This window comes from Lotus japonicus, chromosome 3, assembly GCF_012489685.1.
Source record: "Lotus japonicus ecotype B-129 chromosome 3, LjGifu_v1.2".
Classification (NCBI taxonomy): Eukaryota; Viridiplantae; Streptophyta; class Magnoliopsida; order Fabales; family Fabaceae; genus Lotus; species Lotus japonicus.
Window position 1 is genome coordinate 28,987,661 of NC_080043.1, and position 17,787 is coordinate 29,005,447.

Genomic DNA, 17,787 nt, shown 5'->3' on the forward strand with positions numbered 1-17,787 from the left:
TAGGATTTGATTTTGATATCTTTTAGGATTTGATTTTGATTAGGATTTGTGATCTCAGCTCCTATTTAAGGGTTTGTGCTGAGAGAAACAAGAACCTTTTGCCTTCTGCTATTATTTAATATAATTTCGTTTTTCAGTAATTATTAGAGTTCTGCTAGGGTTTATGCTTTTATTCTCTGCTTCATCCAAATTAATTGCTGAATTCGCCCCATCCATGGAAGGCTAATTCCCTTCGAACGAATTCCTTTGCAAAGTATATCGCGCTCTTGAGGTATAGTGCTTAATAGAATTCGCCTGATTAGTTTTCTTCATCTCTACTTCTGGCTTAGGTTTGCTTAATTCCTTATGATTAGAAATAGAAGATGATGTATGTTCGCTTAGTTCATATTAGGGCGTAAACGATTCTTAATCGCTTAGTTTAGGAATCTGTGAATTAGTTATCGCTTAGTTAATTAATTCTCACGAACTAGGAAACTAATAACAAGAATTGATCTTTAGATACCCGTGATTGAGCAGCGATATACTGAACAAAGGGATTCGTCCGTCTTTACTTGATTTAATTAATCTGTTTTACTTTCTGCTAGTCCTTGAAACAGAATCACAAACCCCCCCCCCTTGAGTGTGTACGTTTGTGCGTTTTTAATATTGAGTCTTTGTTGAAACGATAATCCTTGGGAAACGACCTAGGAGTCACTTCCTAGTTACTACAGTTTTCTAAATTAATTATTTGTATCGGGTACGGCCTCGATCACTTATACTATAAGATAAGCTCAAATAAACTCTTCCAAGCGGGGTCATAATACATGTTCCAAGGGAGATACTGCTTGGATCATGTTCACTTGTGCAGCACAAGTGCAGGTCTCTGGCTATTTAGTGATAGTATCACGTATTTTTTTCCCCGGTCTCTTCCGGTTGTTGAGTATTATTAGAGACACTTCTCAATGGATAAATTCAATGAACTTTAAATATACTCTTGGTTAGAGTGCTTATAATTTCAATCTTTTGCACATCTAAGAGTATTTACAAGATGAGTAGATAGAGCTTGATTTTCAAGAGGTAGCTCTCGTTATTTATCTCAGATTGTGCAAACGGTTGACTTGTAGTTGCTTTGTATTGCTCTTCATATCTCCATCTTCATCTTTGGCAAATTAAGCTGAGTAGTTTCTTATCTGTCATGTGTGATTGATCTGGCTGAATTTGAAATTTGTTAGCCATAGATAATAGTAATACAACCGATGAGTATTCTCAGTCTCATATGTTTATCACTTGGTGCTCCACACTTGCAGCGTTTTACACACAAGTGCACACACAAAGTGCACATACTCGCTGAATGATTCTTAAGTGTTCTCATTCTGCACATTAATCTTCTTTTGCAGATTGAGCATATTTTTTCTTTTTGATAGGTAAATGTTAGTTGTTAGTAATGTTAGTAAATTAGTCCCTCCTCAGGGTTCGAACCCTGAACCCTTTACTCTTCATCCCACCCAACTCTTAAATGTCCCCTAACTCTTACCACTTGATCTAACCCTCGGTGACTTAGACATTGTAGATCTTGGTCATTAGAGTTCATCTTGGAGAGAGTTCTTGAAGAAAATTTTGTTTTTGATCTTGTCTCACTCTTCTATAGCTAGTTCGAGCAATCAAGAGCTTCTTCCATAAGGTAGATTCGATGTTTTTGTGGACTATACTATGCTTGTTTTTTCTTTTTCTCTCATTTTCTCGCTTTTCAGTTTTTCATTTCTGCAAGTATTCTTTATATAGTCTCTTTGAAGCATAGGACTATGGAGTATGAGGCTCTTCAACTAATTTGCCTTCTTCTTCTTCAAGCAAAACCTTGTCATACAATTAATGCTCAAAAGGCTCGAGATGACCGATGATTCAACATTTGTCTATTTCTTTGATGACACAACATACAACAGAAGAATGACAATACCAAAGCTTCCATTTTGATGATATATAGTTTAAGATTTGACTCTTTAGTTATTGTAGTTTGCTTTACTTAGTATTCAGACTCGATGTGCACTATAATTCAACGAGATTATTTTCGACCTTGATGATTGTGCCAAAGGATAAACATGAATTTGACTTCAAGGTGACTTTCACTTCCAGGTGTGCGAACATTGCTTTCTTTGTAGAAGTTGTTCTTGAGAGTACACGCAAAGTTGCAGACGTTCGATGAACTTAGGAGACGATGGAAGGTTACGAGCGTTGATGAGCTTGTTAGTCTAGTCTTCACACTTGTACTGAAAGGTCTTTAGATTTGATAGACGATACAAGATTGCTTTGGCATATCTTCAAGCTCTTGTATCTATCTTTCATGAAACTCCAATTTCTCATTAGAATCCATATATTCTTGAATAATTTCATGATCGTAATTTTGTTATTATCAAAACTATAATACAGAGAAATTGATACAGAGATATGAACTTAACAACCACAACAACAAGAGAAACATCGTCAATCCAGATTCAAGGAGAACAACGACTAATCGAAACCTCTTTGACCAATCATACAAAACGAAGTGTTTCTACTCTTCCAGAAACCAACAATTGAGAGCTCATCGCTGGATGAGGTGCCAAACCTCAAACACCCTTTTTCGCCGTCGTGACCCACCGGGTTGGTACCGACAAAGAGAACCCGACGCCCAAATCAGCGTGTAAGGGAGTGGAGTATGGAGAAAGAAAGATGAGTGAGTCACCTTAGATTTCTCTTGGGGGTATAGGGGCAAGGTTAGAGGGCTCCTAGGATACATCTATGTCGGTGTAGACGTGCTTTCAGGTTGACTGTTAGATTCATTCGATGAGTTGTCCCATCATACATGGAAAGGACGGTTGGATTGGCCTCCTGCTCTTGCTCTGTCTCTGCTTTGCTCTTGCTTTGCCTCCTCGAGTTTTGTTTTGGGAGCAGGGTTCTTTTAGGTGGGAAATATGTCGTGGGGGGGAGGGGGTGCGGCTCAACCTTATGATATTTTTGGGCCTGCTTTTTCCAAGGGTTTCCTCGAATGCTCTGTGTAACACCCCACTTTTCGTTATTAGGTTATTTATTATTTTATTTTAATTATTATTATTCTATATGGTAATTTAATAATTTATGTGATTTAATTAGATGATAAGGTCATTAAGTGATTTTATTAGATAATTAAGTAATTACAATCTAGATAAATAAGGGTTTTAGGTTTTATAGTGAGTAGTTGGGAGTGAGGCCCATTGTAAGACTATTTAAGGGTTAAGAGTGAATTAGAAAGAGAGAAATCAGAATTTGAGAATTGGAGAAGTTAGCAGACAAAGAGAACACGTGAAAAGAAAGGAGAGGAGAAAAGAGAAGAAAACCTATACTTTGATCTTCAAGAGGTAAGGGTTTGAATTTACCTTGTATAATTGTAGAATAACAGAGGTTGAGTTTAACATGAAGGAACCCCCATCTTCTTTGAAAATTCAGAACTGAGAGACTGTGTTGAGTGTTAACATGTGGTGAGCAAAATTGATTTTGAGCGAAATTGAGGTTCCGGGGAAAATTGGGTTCTGTTCTGTTTTGCCCGCAGATACCCTAACAGTCTGTGTTGTAGAGAGCATAACTCTCTCTACAGAATTCCAAATTGAGTGAAACCAATTTTATATGAAATCTAACTCATAGGCCTATCTTGGGTAATATTTTCATAATTTTTCGATTGCTGGTTCAATACCAGAATCATTTGCAAGTTCATTCTGTTTCTGCCCGCAGACACCTTAGCAGCCTGTGTTGTAGAGAGCATAACTCTCTCTAAAGAATTCCGAATTGAGTGAAACTAATTTTGTGTGAAAGCTAACTCATAGGGTTATATTGGGTAATATTTTCATAATTTTTGGATTTCTGGTTCAGTACCAGAATTATCTGCAAGTTCACTCAATTTATGCTCGCTGACACCCTAACAGCCTGTGCTGTAGAGAGCATAACTCTCTCTCTCTCTCTCTCTACAGAATTCCAAATTGGATGAAACCAATTTTGTATGAAAGCTAACGTATAAGGCTATGTTTGGTAAAATTTTCATAATTTTTGGAGTGCTCGTTTAGTACCAGAATTATCTGCAAGTTTGCTATGTTTCTGCTTATTTCTGTGATTGATTCTGGAACTGGTTCTAGCAATTGATATGAGACATTTGATGATTTTGTGTTTCTATTTTGTCAGTGGAATAGTGAATGATTTGATAATTATATTGAAGTGTTATTTTGTGCAATTTTGGTGTGATTTCCGTTATGGAATTTGGTGAGAAAATATGTTATATATTTGGGGCTGGAGTGGTCTCAAATTGCATGTTTTAATTTATGAGTTTTTGCACGAAATACACTTCATTTAGTCAAGAGGCAACGTGTCGGTTTTCATCGGAAAACTGAGGTTTGTCCCAGAACTGGCGTGGTTCTGGAAGTCTGGAGTGGACTTCATTGGTGGTTAACTGTCTGGAGTAGACGCGGTGATACCGCTAAGGTTAACAATTGGTACCACATGCATACATTAGAGTCTCACACATTAGTCGTATTAGAGCATTAAAATTGCACAAAACAACACTTCAATATAATTATCAAATCATTCACTATTCCACTGACAAAATAGAAACACCCCCCTTTTTCCCATTGTTTTATTTAAAAACGTTTATCAGAGTTTAGAAACATATCTAAGGGAGTATTACACTTCTTCACGAAAACTCATTAAAATTAACACTGATTGCGTTTGAAAATTTATAAGTTCATATGGTTTTCAAAGAATAAATTATTCCTACCAATAAAATTTCTAAACCAGCCAGATAATTCTATGATGCATAAAATCACTTATTTAAATAGGTTTATCTTCCATGATATTCCAATAAAATTGATCATACTCACAACTTAATTTCATAAGCACTTCGGCCATCAACAGTACGACATCGCCATAATTTAGAAAATTATTCAACAACTTCCATAAGGAGAGGTTATAAAATCCTCTCAACAAAAGTGTAAAAGTAACGTAAAATATCTACCCAGGGTTACATTACAGAGCAAGACACTAATTTTATAATAATAATAATAATAATAATAATAATAATAACATAAGCTAAGACTCTCCGAAGCTACTCCTCATGAGCCACATCTCTACCTCCAGTACCTGAGCGATGTCGCATAGAACATCATTCCAACAGAAGGGTAAGAACTTACATTGTATAAAATATAGCATAACAAAGAGCAAGTAAGCAATTCAGATCCTGCTTTATAAACTCTTCACATTGTCTTTAAAATCTGAGTGATTATAATATTTTCTTTCAAGACAGTTTCACGATTCTTATTAATGTTTCGGAAAATTATAAGCTTTAAGAAGAAGAATAATTCGACTTTACCACAACAGCAAAACAATTCACCAACAAATCACCAAACACATAAAACCACTGAAAACGTGAAACCTAGTGTGTGAGACTCTAATGTATGCATGTGGTACCAATTGTTAACCTTAGCGGTATCACCGCGTCCACTCCAGACAGTTAACCACCGATGAAGTCCACTCCAGACTTCCAGAACCACACCAGTTCTGGGACAAACCTCAGTTTTCCGATGAAAACCGACATGTTGCCTCTTGACTAAATTAAGTGTATTTCGTGCAAAAACTCATAAATTAAAACATGCAATTTGAGACCACTCCAGCCCCAAATATATAACATATTTTCTCACCAAATTCCATAACGGAAATCACACCAAAATTGCACAAAATAACACTTCAATATAATTATCAAATCATTCACTATTCCACTGATAAAATAGAAACACAAAATCATCAAATGTCTTATATCAATTACTAGAACCAGTTCCATAATCAATCACAGAAATAAGCAGAAACATAGCAAACTTGCAGATAATTTTGGTACTAAACGAGCACTCCAAAAATTATGAAAATTTTACCAAACATAGCCTTATACGTTAGCTTTCATAAAAAATTGGTTTCATCCAATTTGGAATTCTGTAGAGAGAGTTATGCTCTCTACAGCACAGGCTGTTAGGGTGTCAGCGAGCAGAAATTGAGTGAACTTGCAGATAATTTTGGTACTGAACCAGAAATCCAAAAATTATGAAAATATTACCCAATATAACCCTATGAGTTAGCTTTCATAAAAAATTATTTTCACTTAATTCGGAATTCTTTAGAGAGAGTTATGCTCTCTACAACACAGGCTGCTAAGGTGTCTGCGGGCAGAAACAGAATGAACTTGCAAATGATTCTGGTATTGAACCAGCAATCAAAAAATTATGAAAATATTACCCAACATAGCCCTATGAGTTAGCTTTCATACAAAATTGGTTTCACTCAATTTGGAATTCTGTAGAGAGAGTTATGCTCTCTACAACACAGATTGTTAGGGTATCTGTGGGCAAAACAGAACAAAACCCAATTTTCCTCGGAACATCAATTTCGCTCAAAATCAATTTTGCTCACCACATGTTAACACTCAACACAGTCTCTCAGTTCTGAATTTTCAAAGAAGATGGGGGTTCCTTCATGTTAAACTGAACCTCTATTATTCTACAATTATACAGGGTAAATTCAAACCCTTACCTCTTGAAGATCAAAGTATAGGTTTTCTTCTCTTTTCTCCTCTCCTTCCTTTTCACGTGTTCTCTTTGTCTGCTAACTTCTCCAATTCTCAAATTCTGATTTCTCTCTTTCTAATTCACTCCTAACCCTTAAATAGTCTTACAATGGCCCCCACTCCCAACTACTCACTATAAAACCTAAAACCCTTATTTATCTATATCACATAATTACTTAATTATCTAATAAAATCACTTAATGACCTTATCATCTAATTAAATCACATAAATTATTAAATTACCATATAGAATAATAATAATTAAAATAAAATAATAAATAACCTAATAACGAAAAGTGGGGTGTTACACTCTGTATCTCGGAGTTATATCTCGACCTCGACCACAAGGCTATAAGTCGACTCTCAGGGCTATGTCTTGGGTCACATGGCTATGAGTCGGATGGAAGAGTTATGTCTCCGCCTAGTCAACATAGCTATGAGTTGAATGATAGGGTGGTTAGGCCTTGTCCTCAACTACATGGCTATGAGTCGACTGTCAAGGCTATGTCTTGGCTTCGAAGGCTACAGTTGTATCTCGGCCTTGGCCACATTGCGTGGTGCTTAATCGGACCCGAAACTGCAGTCCCCTAGCTCTGACCTTCATTATGAATGATTGTCGGAGTAATAAGATGTGTAGGTTGAAGCACGAGATATTAATTTGAACACCGAAATAGTAGTCTCAGAGTTTTTGCCTGCATTATAGATAATGACTTGAGGTATAAGGTATGTTTGTGGACTTATGGGTGTCATATCCTTGAGTCCATATTTGTCATTGGTATTATTTCTCAAATTAGTATACATGCTCTATATGGCGATGTGTCGTGGATTCGAAAGGATAAGTCCCCAAATCTCAAAATTCGGAGGATGTGGCTGGATGATATCTCAATATCTCAGCCTCATAGTAGTGAAAAATAAAGTTATATGTGATTAAAAAGATTATATAAAAAATTGCGTGATGATTTAAAGGGTGAATCATTCACTGTAACGACCGCAACAAACATCACAAGTCACAACAGTCAACAATTGTAATAACCGCAATAGTGAAAACCGCTAGGTGACTGTACGTGACCGCAACCACACAGTCTAAAACTTGGTTAAGAGAATATTCTTTCATTGCCTTAGAGGACAACACAAATTATTATTCCAATTATAACAGCAACACAACAAGAAGCAACTAAAAACAGGAAGAAAAAAAGAAAATAGTAATAACATAAATGTAAATTCTGTGGTACCCTGAATTTTTTTTTTGGTGTGGTACCCATATCAAGTAATTTAATAGATTATTATCATGTTATTCAAGGTAAATACTACATATTTAGATTTTATTTTACTTATCAATCAACCTCATATCATGAAATTCATTTTTTTAATGAAAAATGAATGAGCAGTGAAAACAAATGATGGTGATGAAGATGTGCGTAAAATGACAATGGTTGACGGATGAACAAAGCTTGAAAACACAACTCGCAAATCTCACGTTCCTAAGAATGGAATACTGCATTACTATGATATAACATAATTAAAATTTTAACTGGTACATGAGTCTTTATTATCGAATCAACTCATTTTGGTACCACACCTTAATCTGACTTAAGATATCACAACAACCACCTAATATAAATGATCAATAATGGAAAACATAAACATTAAACTCCACCATAGCATCCCCAGTTTTGAAATCAATCGACTTGGTTCTAGCCTCTGCATATCCTCTAGCAAACCTGAAAATGCCACTACCACCAACCACAGGCATCTCTCTCACCTTGTTGAAAATAGCGTTCCTCCCCAAGATGGTGATGGTGCTGCCATTGTACTTCCCTTCAATGAAAACGAAGTCCATGGCCATGAGCAAACTGAACTCGCTCTGTGATGAAGCGGCATAGAACCCTTGAGCCTTCCCCACAAGCTTGGAACTCCGATCCGGCCCCTGAGTCAAAGGGTCGTCAATCATTTTGACCATGCCGAAGAAGGTGGTGTCGTTCTTGTGGGCTTGGGGAACAACTGTAACCGATGTAGGATTGGGTCCGCTTACAATGTCGTGGAAGTAGAGCTTGATGTGGCTCAGTTTTTCTTTCTTGTGAAGGCCAAGTGACTTCCGGTCTAATCGGCGGACGAAATCGGAAGCGTCTTCCTCTGCAGTGGTGGCAGAGGAAGTGAGGGCATGGCAAGAGAGGAGAAGGAAGAAGCACAAGGTGAGGAAATGGTGGGTGTCCATTGTGTTAAGGTGATTCTGGTTTGCTCTAATATGAGTGCATGGTTTATAATTAAGGAGACCCTCGATCCCTATAATTAATTAACTAGTGGCTGTACGTTGTGTATTGTCTGCACGACTGAACTCCAAAGTCAACCTTTAATGTGGCTGACACTAGTACTACTTTCATCAAACACATGCAGAAGGTCCCAAATTAAATAAAATAACTTAATTGCAAGACTGACTTTTAGAAGTAGCTCTTTTGGACGTTTAAGACTTTGGATGGACTGTTGAGTTTTAAGCCACTGGATGTATTTTAAGTACATTGTAACGTTGTTGTAGGCAAGATATATAATACATGTTCCTAGAGAGGAGGGAGTGAGGGACTCCTTGCATCATGTTTACGTGTGCTTCCATAAAAGTGTCCAGCTGTTTGGTGATGCCATCAAGCTTGCTTGTTAAGGCTGGATTGGCCTCTACCTGATAAGCAACTGCAGGCTTCTTCGAATTTGTGTGTCAGCGGTGGCAGTTTGATATATAGCTAGTTGGAAGCCATGTTCTGGGTGATTTGCAAGACTTCTAATGCAGATTTCTTCAGAATTGTTCTTCCGCAAGCAGCATCAATGTTGGACCTGTTATGATGAGACAAGCCACTATAGAGTATTTGCACATGTTTGCCTTCACTATGCCCATGATGACGAAACCCTCAGTAGTATATATTCTAACAAGCTGATGTATTTGTGTATACAAATTAAAGGTATGCCAAACTTACTTGAACTACAACTACCGAAGCCTTATTTTGGTAGGAATGGATAGTTGTATTTCTAAACCATGACATAGAAAGTGCTAACTTACCCAAATCATATCTTAAGCAACCATAACTTACCTTTGTGTCATCCAAAGCCACAGACCAAGCGGAACACCATTAACATATAAATTATTGGGAAAGAAAAAAAAAAGGTTGATATTACAGAGTTTATTCTTTTCCAGCTCTATTTCCTAACCAATTGATTAGAAGAGATTGTTGTATCTTTGGGAGTTATCACATCTCAAACGAATAAACTCTTGAGAACAATGTCATGTGACACGCTTCAAGCTATTGTGATTTGTATTGTAATTATCATTTCAAATCAACGGAATTTTATTGAGCTCCTATTGCAATACTTACAACACTATTTATGCATAGCCCATCTCACCTCAGTTTGTTTCCATCCGTAAGTGTCATGACAGGCAAGGATGCAGGGCGGTGGGCATGGACGGGGATGCAAAGAGGAGGCACCGCAAGGCTAGGGTTTGAGAGGGAGAGGTGGAGGCGTAGGACGGTGGAGTCGTGGGGGTGAGGGGTTGGGTTCGGTGCTTCTCAATGGCACGGGGGCGGGCGGAGGCAAAGACAGTGATTGCGCGGGGCAATGGAGATATGAGCGGAGGCAGTGATAGGGTTATAGAAGGAGAGTGAAAGTGAGAGGGGTTAGGGGTCCAATTGAGTTTATAAATATGAACTTTAGGGTCAGACTAACCGACACTAAGTGGTGGGTCGATTAGATGGGCTAGATAGATTTAATATTAGCGTCGATCATAAACACACTAGTTTGACTGGTGACCTTAGCGTTGACTTGAAACCAGTGCTAATGGGCAGTGGTTGGATGCAAATTTTTCCGGTGAATTCACCCTCGGGCAAAAACCGCCGCTAATGGGGGATCTGGGACGCTAATTAGCGTCGGCCAAGTCGACGCTAAATTAAAGTGGTTAACGTTTTGTGTCGGGTTAGTGTCAAATTAGACAACACTAAAGAGTAAAATTTAGCGTCGGTGTCAGGGTCGACGCTACCTTTCGTGTAGTCATACTAATGAGGTGTCTACCCAACATTTTACTACATCTTGCTCTACCTACTACAAGTTGGCTAGAGATGGCAAAATCTTCTACTTCACCAACCAGCTGTTGCAAGAAGCTTCAAAAAGGATTAAGAGATGAAGTTGCATGAAGAGAAAGGAAGAAGCTGTAAATGGCAAAGGCCCACCAAATAGCGCTAGGGTGCACCTTGGGAATCAGAAACGCCTTTCAGTCTCTTGCAGCTATCTTAACCACTATTCTAGTTGTCACTGCCATATATCTAACACAGGAAGGAGGACAATGGTTTCAAGAAAGGACCCTCTCGGCTGAATCATTATCAAAATGCAACTTTTTCTCTGGTAAGTGGGTTTTTGACAACAAATCTTATCCAATTTACAAAGAACAGCAGTGCACATTCATGTCAGATCAACTGGCTTGTGAGAAGTTTGGAAGGAAGGACCTGAGTTACCAGAATTGGAAGTGGAAGCCCCACCAGTGTGATCTACCCAGGTAGTAACATTTTTTAATTCTCATGTTTATTCTTTGTGCATAAGTGTTTGATGATATGCTTCATTAAGTTTGATTATGGTTTTGAGCTTTGTGAAATGTGATTCCTTCTATGTTAATAAGGTTCAATGCCACAGCATTGCTTGAGAGGCTAAGGAATAAGAGGCTTGTGTTTGTTGGGGATTCACTCAACAGAGGCCAATGGGTTTCCATGGTTTGCCTTGTTGAATCTTCACTCTCCCCTAACCTGAAATCCATGAGTACCATTGCCAATGGTTCACTCAGCATTTTCAAGGCCAAAGTAAGTATATAATCTATATAGGAGTAGAGACAATATAATATATGTGAGACTGTTAGTTCATGTAACCTTGATTAACTACTTATTAAACATATTTACTTAACTAACAATAGGGTTAATTAACAATCATTTAAAAGGGATCATGGCAAGAATTTGGTAATTAAATACTGAAAGAGTTTTTTTTGTTGGTCAAAATACTAAAAGAGTTAAGTTTATGTAAATTCCTTGATAACTCTAAGATTTGACTGAAATCTTCTCTCTCCAAACCATATCTCAACTTCGGTTTAAATTTTGACATGTCAACTAAAAACTACCATATAAGTTTGTAAGTGTCTCACTCATGTCTGTTTAAATTGCCATGGAAAGATTTCATTGGTGTGATATGAAATTGAGGCACCATGAATTTGGGAAGAGAAGATTTTCATCCTCTAAGATGATGTGTTAATTAAAGTGATTTTAAGTTTCTATTTGGGTACTAATAGTTGCTCAATTGGCACAAAAAAATAAAGGAATACAATGCAACCATCGAGTTCTACTGGGCCCCATTACTAGTAGAATCAAATTCAGATGATCCTGTGAACCATAAGGTACCAGATCGGATTGTGAGAGTAAAAGCCATTGAGAAACATGCTAAGCACTGGACCAATGCAGACATTCTGGTATTCAACACTTTCCTCTGGTGGAGGAGGCGTGCAATGAATGTTCTGTGAGTACAAACCAACCAACACATCATTTTCTTTGATCAACTTGCCTTTACCTATCAACAAACTCCAAATTCTAACCACCACTTCATGATTGTATTTGTATTAATGTTGAATCTTATTCCTACTCCTCTATGCCAATTTGATCTCAATTGTGACAACTTAACTACTATGAGCAGGTGGGGGTCATTTGGAGACACTGGTGGAGTGTTCAAAAAGGTAGAAATGGTGAGAGTCTATGAGTTGGCTTTGAGGACCTGGTCCGACTGGTTGGAACTCCATGTTAATCCTAACAAGACCCAGTTGTTTTTTGTCTCAATGTCACCTACTCATCAAAGGTAATTAATTAGAGGCAATGGTCATCGTTTGCCTACCTTAATATAATTATGGCACTGTCGTCAAGAAGAACCAGAAAAAATGAGGATTTGGATGGATTCGGATTTCCTGCAGTTAAAATGTTCTAAAGTCACTGTAGTTATAGTTTTGTAGCCGCTGTCAGATTGAATGGCAAGGATTTAAAACAACAACCAAGCACATAAAATTGATCTCTTTAAATTTGAACAGTTATCGAATGACTAAGGACTCATGACTGCAGTAGCTTTAGGAAAATTTTACAGCTGGAAATCCAAATCCAATATGTATATAACCATTGATATATAGGGGATCTATTGAGGCTAATTATGCACAACTCACAAATAGAATTGGAACTGAAATTTATGAACAGAATCACATGCTTAGCTCTATAATTACACTATGATCGAATCAATGGACACATTGTAATAGAGAAAGAAAAAAAATGTGCAGGGCTCATGAATGGGGAGGAGCTAAGGGTGAGAATTGTTACAAGGAAACAGATATAATTACAGAAGAGGGATACTGGGGGAATGGTTCTGTTCCTAAAATGATGCGAGTTGTGGAAAATGTGGTTGAAGATTTAAAGGGGAGAGGTTTAGAAGTTCAAATACTTAACATCACACAGCTCTCAGAGTACAGGAAAGAAGGTCATCCATCTATCTATAGGAAGCAATGGGAACCTTTAACAGAAGAACAGATATCAAATCCAGAAAGTTATGCAGATTGCATACATTGGTGCCTCCCTGGAGTGCCAGATACGTGGAATGAGCTCCTCTATGCCTATATTTTCCATAGATAACAGACATTTATCAAGTTTGAAATGTAGTATTTTACATGCCAAGTTGGTAATTTGTTTATCTTCTATTTTTCTTTTTCTTTGGCTTTGTTATCTTATTTCCTCTTACTAGTATGGTGAGGAGAGTTGAAGTGTAAAGTTGATAACCTCTCCTCATTTGTCTTGAAAAAATGTGTTCAAAACTGTAATGAAGTTGCATTCTACAATAATTGAAATAGTTTTAAAATAAGCTCTTTCAAGAACTTTGTTAAAAGTCATTAACCAATAAAAAATGGCTTAAATGAATTGGCCCTTAAACATAGAAAATGGCACAAGATGATATGCTGATTCAATAACCTTAATTCAAATAACAGAAAGCAAAAAGTGAAACTGCGGTGGTAAACCAAATGGAACGCAAATACCATCGAACTGTCATGAAAATCTAAGAAATACGAAATATCTGCCATCAGCATTACCAACATACACAATGTCTAAGCTTGAATATGTTTGAGCCAATATCTGCAATCTAATCCAAAAACACCAGAAATGAAAAGGATAGACATAATTAAACTGCATCAGGGGATAGAACAGCAAACTAGGCAGATTCTGTTGCTGGTTGGGTCACACCAGACTTCACTAGCAGCTTAGTGAGGGACTCTGGGGAGCAAACTTCATACTTGACTTTTCCAGAAGGAGACAGATAAACCTCAGCAAGTTCAAGCTTATCTGATGTCAGACTTGTGCTGTCCATGGTTTTACTTAAAACCTTCAATGCAAGTTGCACTGCTTCTTCTCTAGTGATATCATCCTTATAGTCCTGTTTCAGTATTGACTGTGCAGCCTGGTTATTTGCACCAATAGCTCCAGCTTTCCAACCACCATAATTTCCACTGGGGTCACTCATGTAAAGCTGAAAGCCAAAATTCTTGTCCCACCCTGCAAACAGGAAGGAGACTCCAAATGGTCGAAGACCGCCAAATTGGGTGTAGCCTTGCTTGGTGTCGCAGAGAGATTGAACTAGCTGCTCAACTGGCATGGGCTCTTGATAGGCAAATGTGTAGCGTTGCGCTTGTACCCTGGCTGTGTTGATTAGGATGTTGGCATCAGACATTATCCCAGCCACAGCACATGCAACATGATCATCGATCTTGTACATTTTCTCGGTGGAAGTTGAGGTCTGCAGCAGCTTGGATGTGACCTTCTTTTCACCAACCAGCACAACCCCATCTTTTGATAAGATCCCTATTGCAGTACCAGCATTCCCAATGGCCTCCATTGCATACTCCACTTGGTAAAGACGACCCTCGGGGGAGAAGATTGTTGTACGGCTATCATATCTTCGAGACATTTTGATCACTTGACAACTAATTCAAAGCAAAGTAGCAACCACAGAAAATCAGAGGAATCAATAATCTATTTTCCAGTTTGAAAAAAAATTATAGGAAAAGTATTAAAATTCTAACACTTTTTTCTGTCTTTTATATACTTTCCTAGTTTGGAACAAAATGAAAAGAAAGAATTAGCATTCTAACACTTACTTTGTCCTATATATACCTGCAAATTCAAGAGAAATATAAATTGTAAAGAAAGTAAAACAACAAATGACCACCATCATAAAAAAGACCACTAACATACATTAGTTCTTCAAAAGAAATATTTGGAAAAAATATCATTCAATTGACAATATAGGTTTACCTTAGCACTAAAGATGGGACATTGAAGAACATTGTGGCTATATTTTTCCATTTCTCCAGAAAATTAATCTTTATGTAACTCGAAAACAACGCATTAAATTTTGAAAGTTCATAAATTAGATAACTCTAAGTTAAAAACACACATTTGCATATCTTGATCTGATAGGTACACTTAGTAGAATTAGTTAGGTAAGAGAATATTAGTTAGTTGGTAAGTGGATTAGTGAGTAAGGCATATGTTGCCTTGCCTATAAATAGGAAGAGGGGCAAGGGGGAAAAGGTGTCTAGGGATAGTCACTTGAGAAAGTTCAGAGCCTTTGGGCATTGGGAGGCTTGGCAGATCCTTGAAGTTCTGCTATTGTCTGTAATCAAGGGGAATTTCCCCATTTTTCAGTAATAAAGATTCCAGTTTCTATCACAATCTTTTCTAAAATATATGGTTTCTAGGGCCTATAAAAGACAACATGAAGCGGTTGGTAGGACATAGAGTTGGTAAAAGGACAAAGGGAAATGAAAAATGCAGCTGACAAGTGAAACAATTTCAGAGGGAATTGTATAGTTATTTGTTGAAGCTGGCTGGCAAGGAAGCTGGCCATGCTGGATTTTCATGTTCTACTCCTATAGCTCTTGTGCAGGTAGAGGATTCCCCTTTGGATAATGCAGTAAATCAGATAGGAAGTTTATCTATCATGGGGGGCTATTCTGACATACTCTCCTATTTACCTGTTAATGTCCTCCCTGCCTTGTCTTTCAATGTTCAGAAAACTTTGGATAATACTGGTATGCCTGTCGGTATGATTTCAGATGATAATCTTAGCAGTATTCTCTTAAGGCATCCTAATACTCCTGATCAGGAACTTGTAAATTTCTCAACTTTAATATGGGAGTCAACTACCCAAAGGAACATGTTTCTAAGCTGAGTAATTAAGAAAGTGAAGAAGACAAATGAAATGCAAATGCTTTACTCCATAAATTGGGCTTACAAAGTTTTTTTATAATACAAATGGTTCGTGGTTCCACTGGCGGTTGAGAACAGGATCACACTAAATGCATTTAAACTAAGTCATCTGATCCAGATTCCAGAGTCCTTACATACATAATACAGCTCTCACTATTTTCTGGAAGGTTAAAGGTAGGTTATGGATATTGCCTGAGCAGTGATAACAGGAATAGTACAACTCATCCTATGGAAATGTTAACATATAATTAAGCCTTATTCCAAGATGCTTGTGTTAAACGCTACAATTCAGAATCTGTTACTCATCAACTTTGCATTGTGAACTTGCTATACACTCAGGGTTACAAGGATGAAAGATCAACATCTGCCCTTCTTAATACTCCCCCGAAATAAGAGATGCTAAAGGGGACACGCCAGTTACAAAACAGGTCAACGCTCTAAATGACTGTTCGGACAAGCATCAAGCCCAGAATGGAGAGAGACATGTTTGTAAGGGCATTAGCTTTCAAGTCCAATATTAGGGTGTGCGAGTTTCCCCTAAGTAAAAAACAGACAACCCTAGAAACTTGTTAATCTCAGTTAAATATCTAATCAAATAAAGAAACTTCAATCAGACCAGATCTCCGAGCCACTCGTTCATTTATCTCAAACACAGAACCCGTAGTACCAATAACCATAACACGGGTAAAAACTAGTTTCATAGAGTAGCTAATACTGTATAGCTACTGAAACTCAACCACTATCCTAATTTCAAGACTTGCTCCTGGAAAACACTTCACATTGATGGCTTCTAATTTCTAAACCTACCCTTTGAGCCGCAGTGAACCAGGACACAGCAGTTTCAACATTCTAGCTAGAAGTTCAAAATTATGACCTAGATTAAACAATTTTTGCCTTTTTTTCACATATACAAAACCAGGAAATCTACAAAGCTGAACAAACCCTACCCAGAAGAAAAAAAATTGAAAAACTGCAACCTTCAATTGATTTTACAATCAGAAGCGCACAAATATTCTACGAAGCACAAAAAGCAAGACCAATATAACTCCAGAGAAGATGCAAGAATCGTTGAACGGTAATAGATAATGCAGTAGACACAACAAGCAAAGAGATCCAGAACAGATAGAGAGAAATCGTGACGGAGAAGAAAAACTCACCGGAAATCGGAGGCGTCGAGAGAGAGAGATGAACGGCACCGATCGATCGAGTGAGGAGTGGAAGGTTTGAAAGAGGGATTTGGATTTCAACACAAACTTTGGGAACACGAAGCCCCTTTTTTCCTCTTTTATTTACGACGAGGGTGTTTGGCTTTTTATTTTAAGATAAAAATAAAACAGGTAAGGAAATAACAATTTGTGGAAATTTTAATTCATTTTTATGGGATTGGGAAACACGAAATCTTATTGAAAACAATATTTTTTTATTTTATAATTTTTAGTCACTGCATTACATTTAATATGAAGAGGGGTTTGCGCCAAGGAGACCTCTCGCCCTTTTTTTGTTCTTGATAGTAGCACAAGGATTAAACGGGTTGTTCAATTGGGCTGTTAGTTTGGACAGATTTGAAGGATGTGACAACATGGAAGTATCAAATGCTGCAATTTGCAAATGATACTATATTTGTGGGTAAGGCAACATCTCAAAATGTAACTACTTTAAAATGCGTCTTGAGATGCTTTGAGATGGTCTCCGGTCTCAAAGTTAACTTCAATAAGAGTAAGCTTGCAGGAATTGGGGTGATTTTGAGAGAAGTCAGGAGATATGCAACAGTATTACATTGTAAACTAATGAATGTCCCTTTTATATGCTTGGGGATCCCAGTAGGTGGTAGACTAAATTCCTTGGCTATGTGGGAACCCATTATTAGCAAGATTAAAGGGAGGCTCTCATCAT

At 37.5% G+C, this 17,787-nt stretch overlaps 3 protein-coding genes across 3 annotated transcripts; 1 reads left to right on the plus strand and 2 right to left on the minus strand.

The window, feature by feature from the left end:
- Positions 1 to 7,987: 7,987 nt before the first annotated feature.
- On the minus strand, positions 7,988 to 8,830 carry LOC130748929 (dirigent protein 22-like). Its single transcript, XM_057602177.1, has one exon. The coding sequence runs from the start codon at positions 8,799 to 8,801 to the stop codon at positions 8,211 to 8,213; it is 591 nt and encodes a 196-aa protein (XP_057458160.1). The 5' UTR covers positions 8,802 to 8,830; the 3' UTR covers positions 7,988 to 8,210.
- A 1,913-nt stretch (positions 8,831 to 10,743) lies between these two features.
- Positions 10,744 to 13,472, plus strand: LOC130748926 (protein trichome birefringence-like 34). Its single transcript, XM_057602176.1, has 5 exons — positions 10,744 to 11,117; positions 11,238 to 11,415; positions 11,922 to 12,118; positions 12,293 to 12,451; positions 12,918 to 13,472. The coding sequence occupies exons 1-5, from the start codon at positions 10,780 to 10,782 to the stop codon at positions 13,264 to 13,266; spliced, it is 1,221 nt and encodes a 406-aa protein (XP_057458159.1). The 5' UTR covers positions 10,744 to 10,779; the 3' UTR covers positions 13,267 to 13,472.
- Positions 13,473 to 13,641: 169 nt separating this feature from the next.
- On the minus strand, positions 13,642 to 17,135 carry LOC130748930 (proteasome subunit alpha type-4). The gene is made up of 2 exons (XM_057602178.1): positions 17,052 to 17,135; positions 13,642 to 14,606 (listed from the first exon to the last, which is right to left on the minus strand). Exon 2 carries the CDS (start codon positions 14,588 to 14,590, stop codon positions 13,838 to 13,840), a length of 753 nt encoding a protein of 250 aa, XP_057458161.1. The 5' UTR covers positions 14,591 to 14,606; positions 17,052 to 17,135; the 3' UTR covers positions 13,642 to 13,837.
- Positions 17,136 to 17,787: the final 652 nt, after the last annotated feature.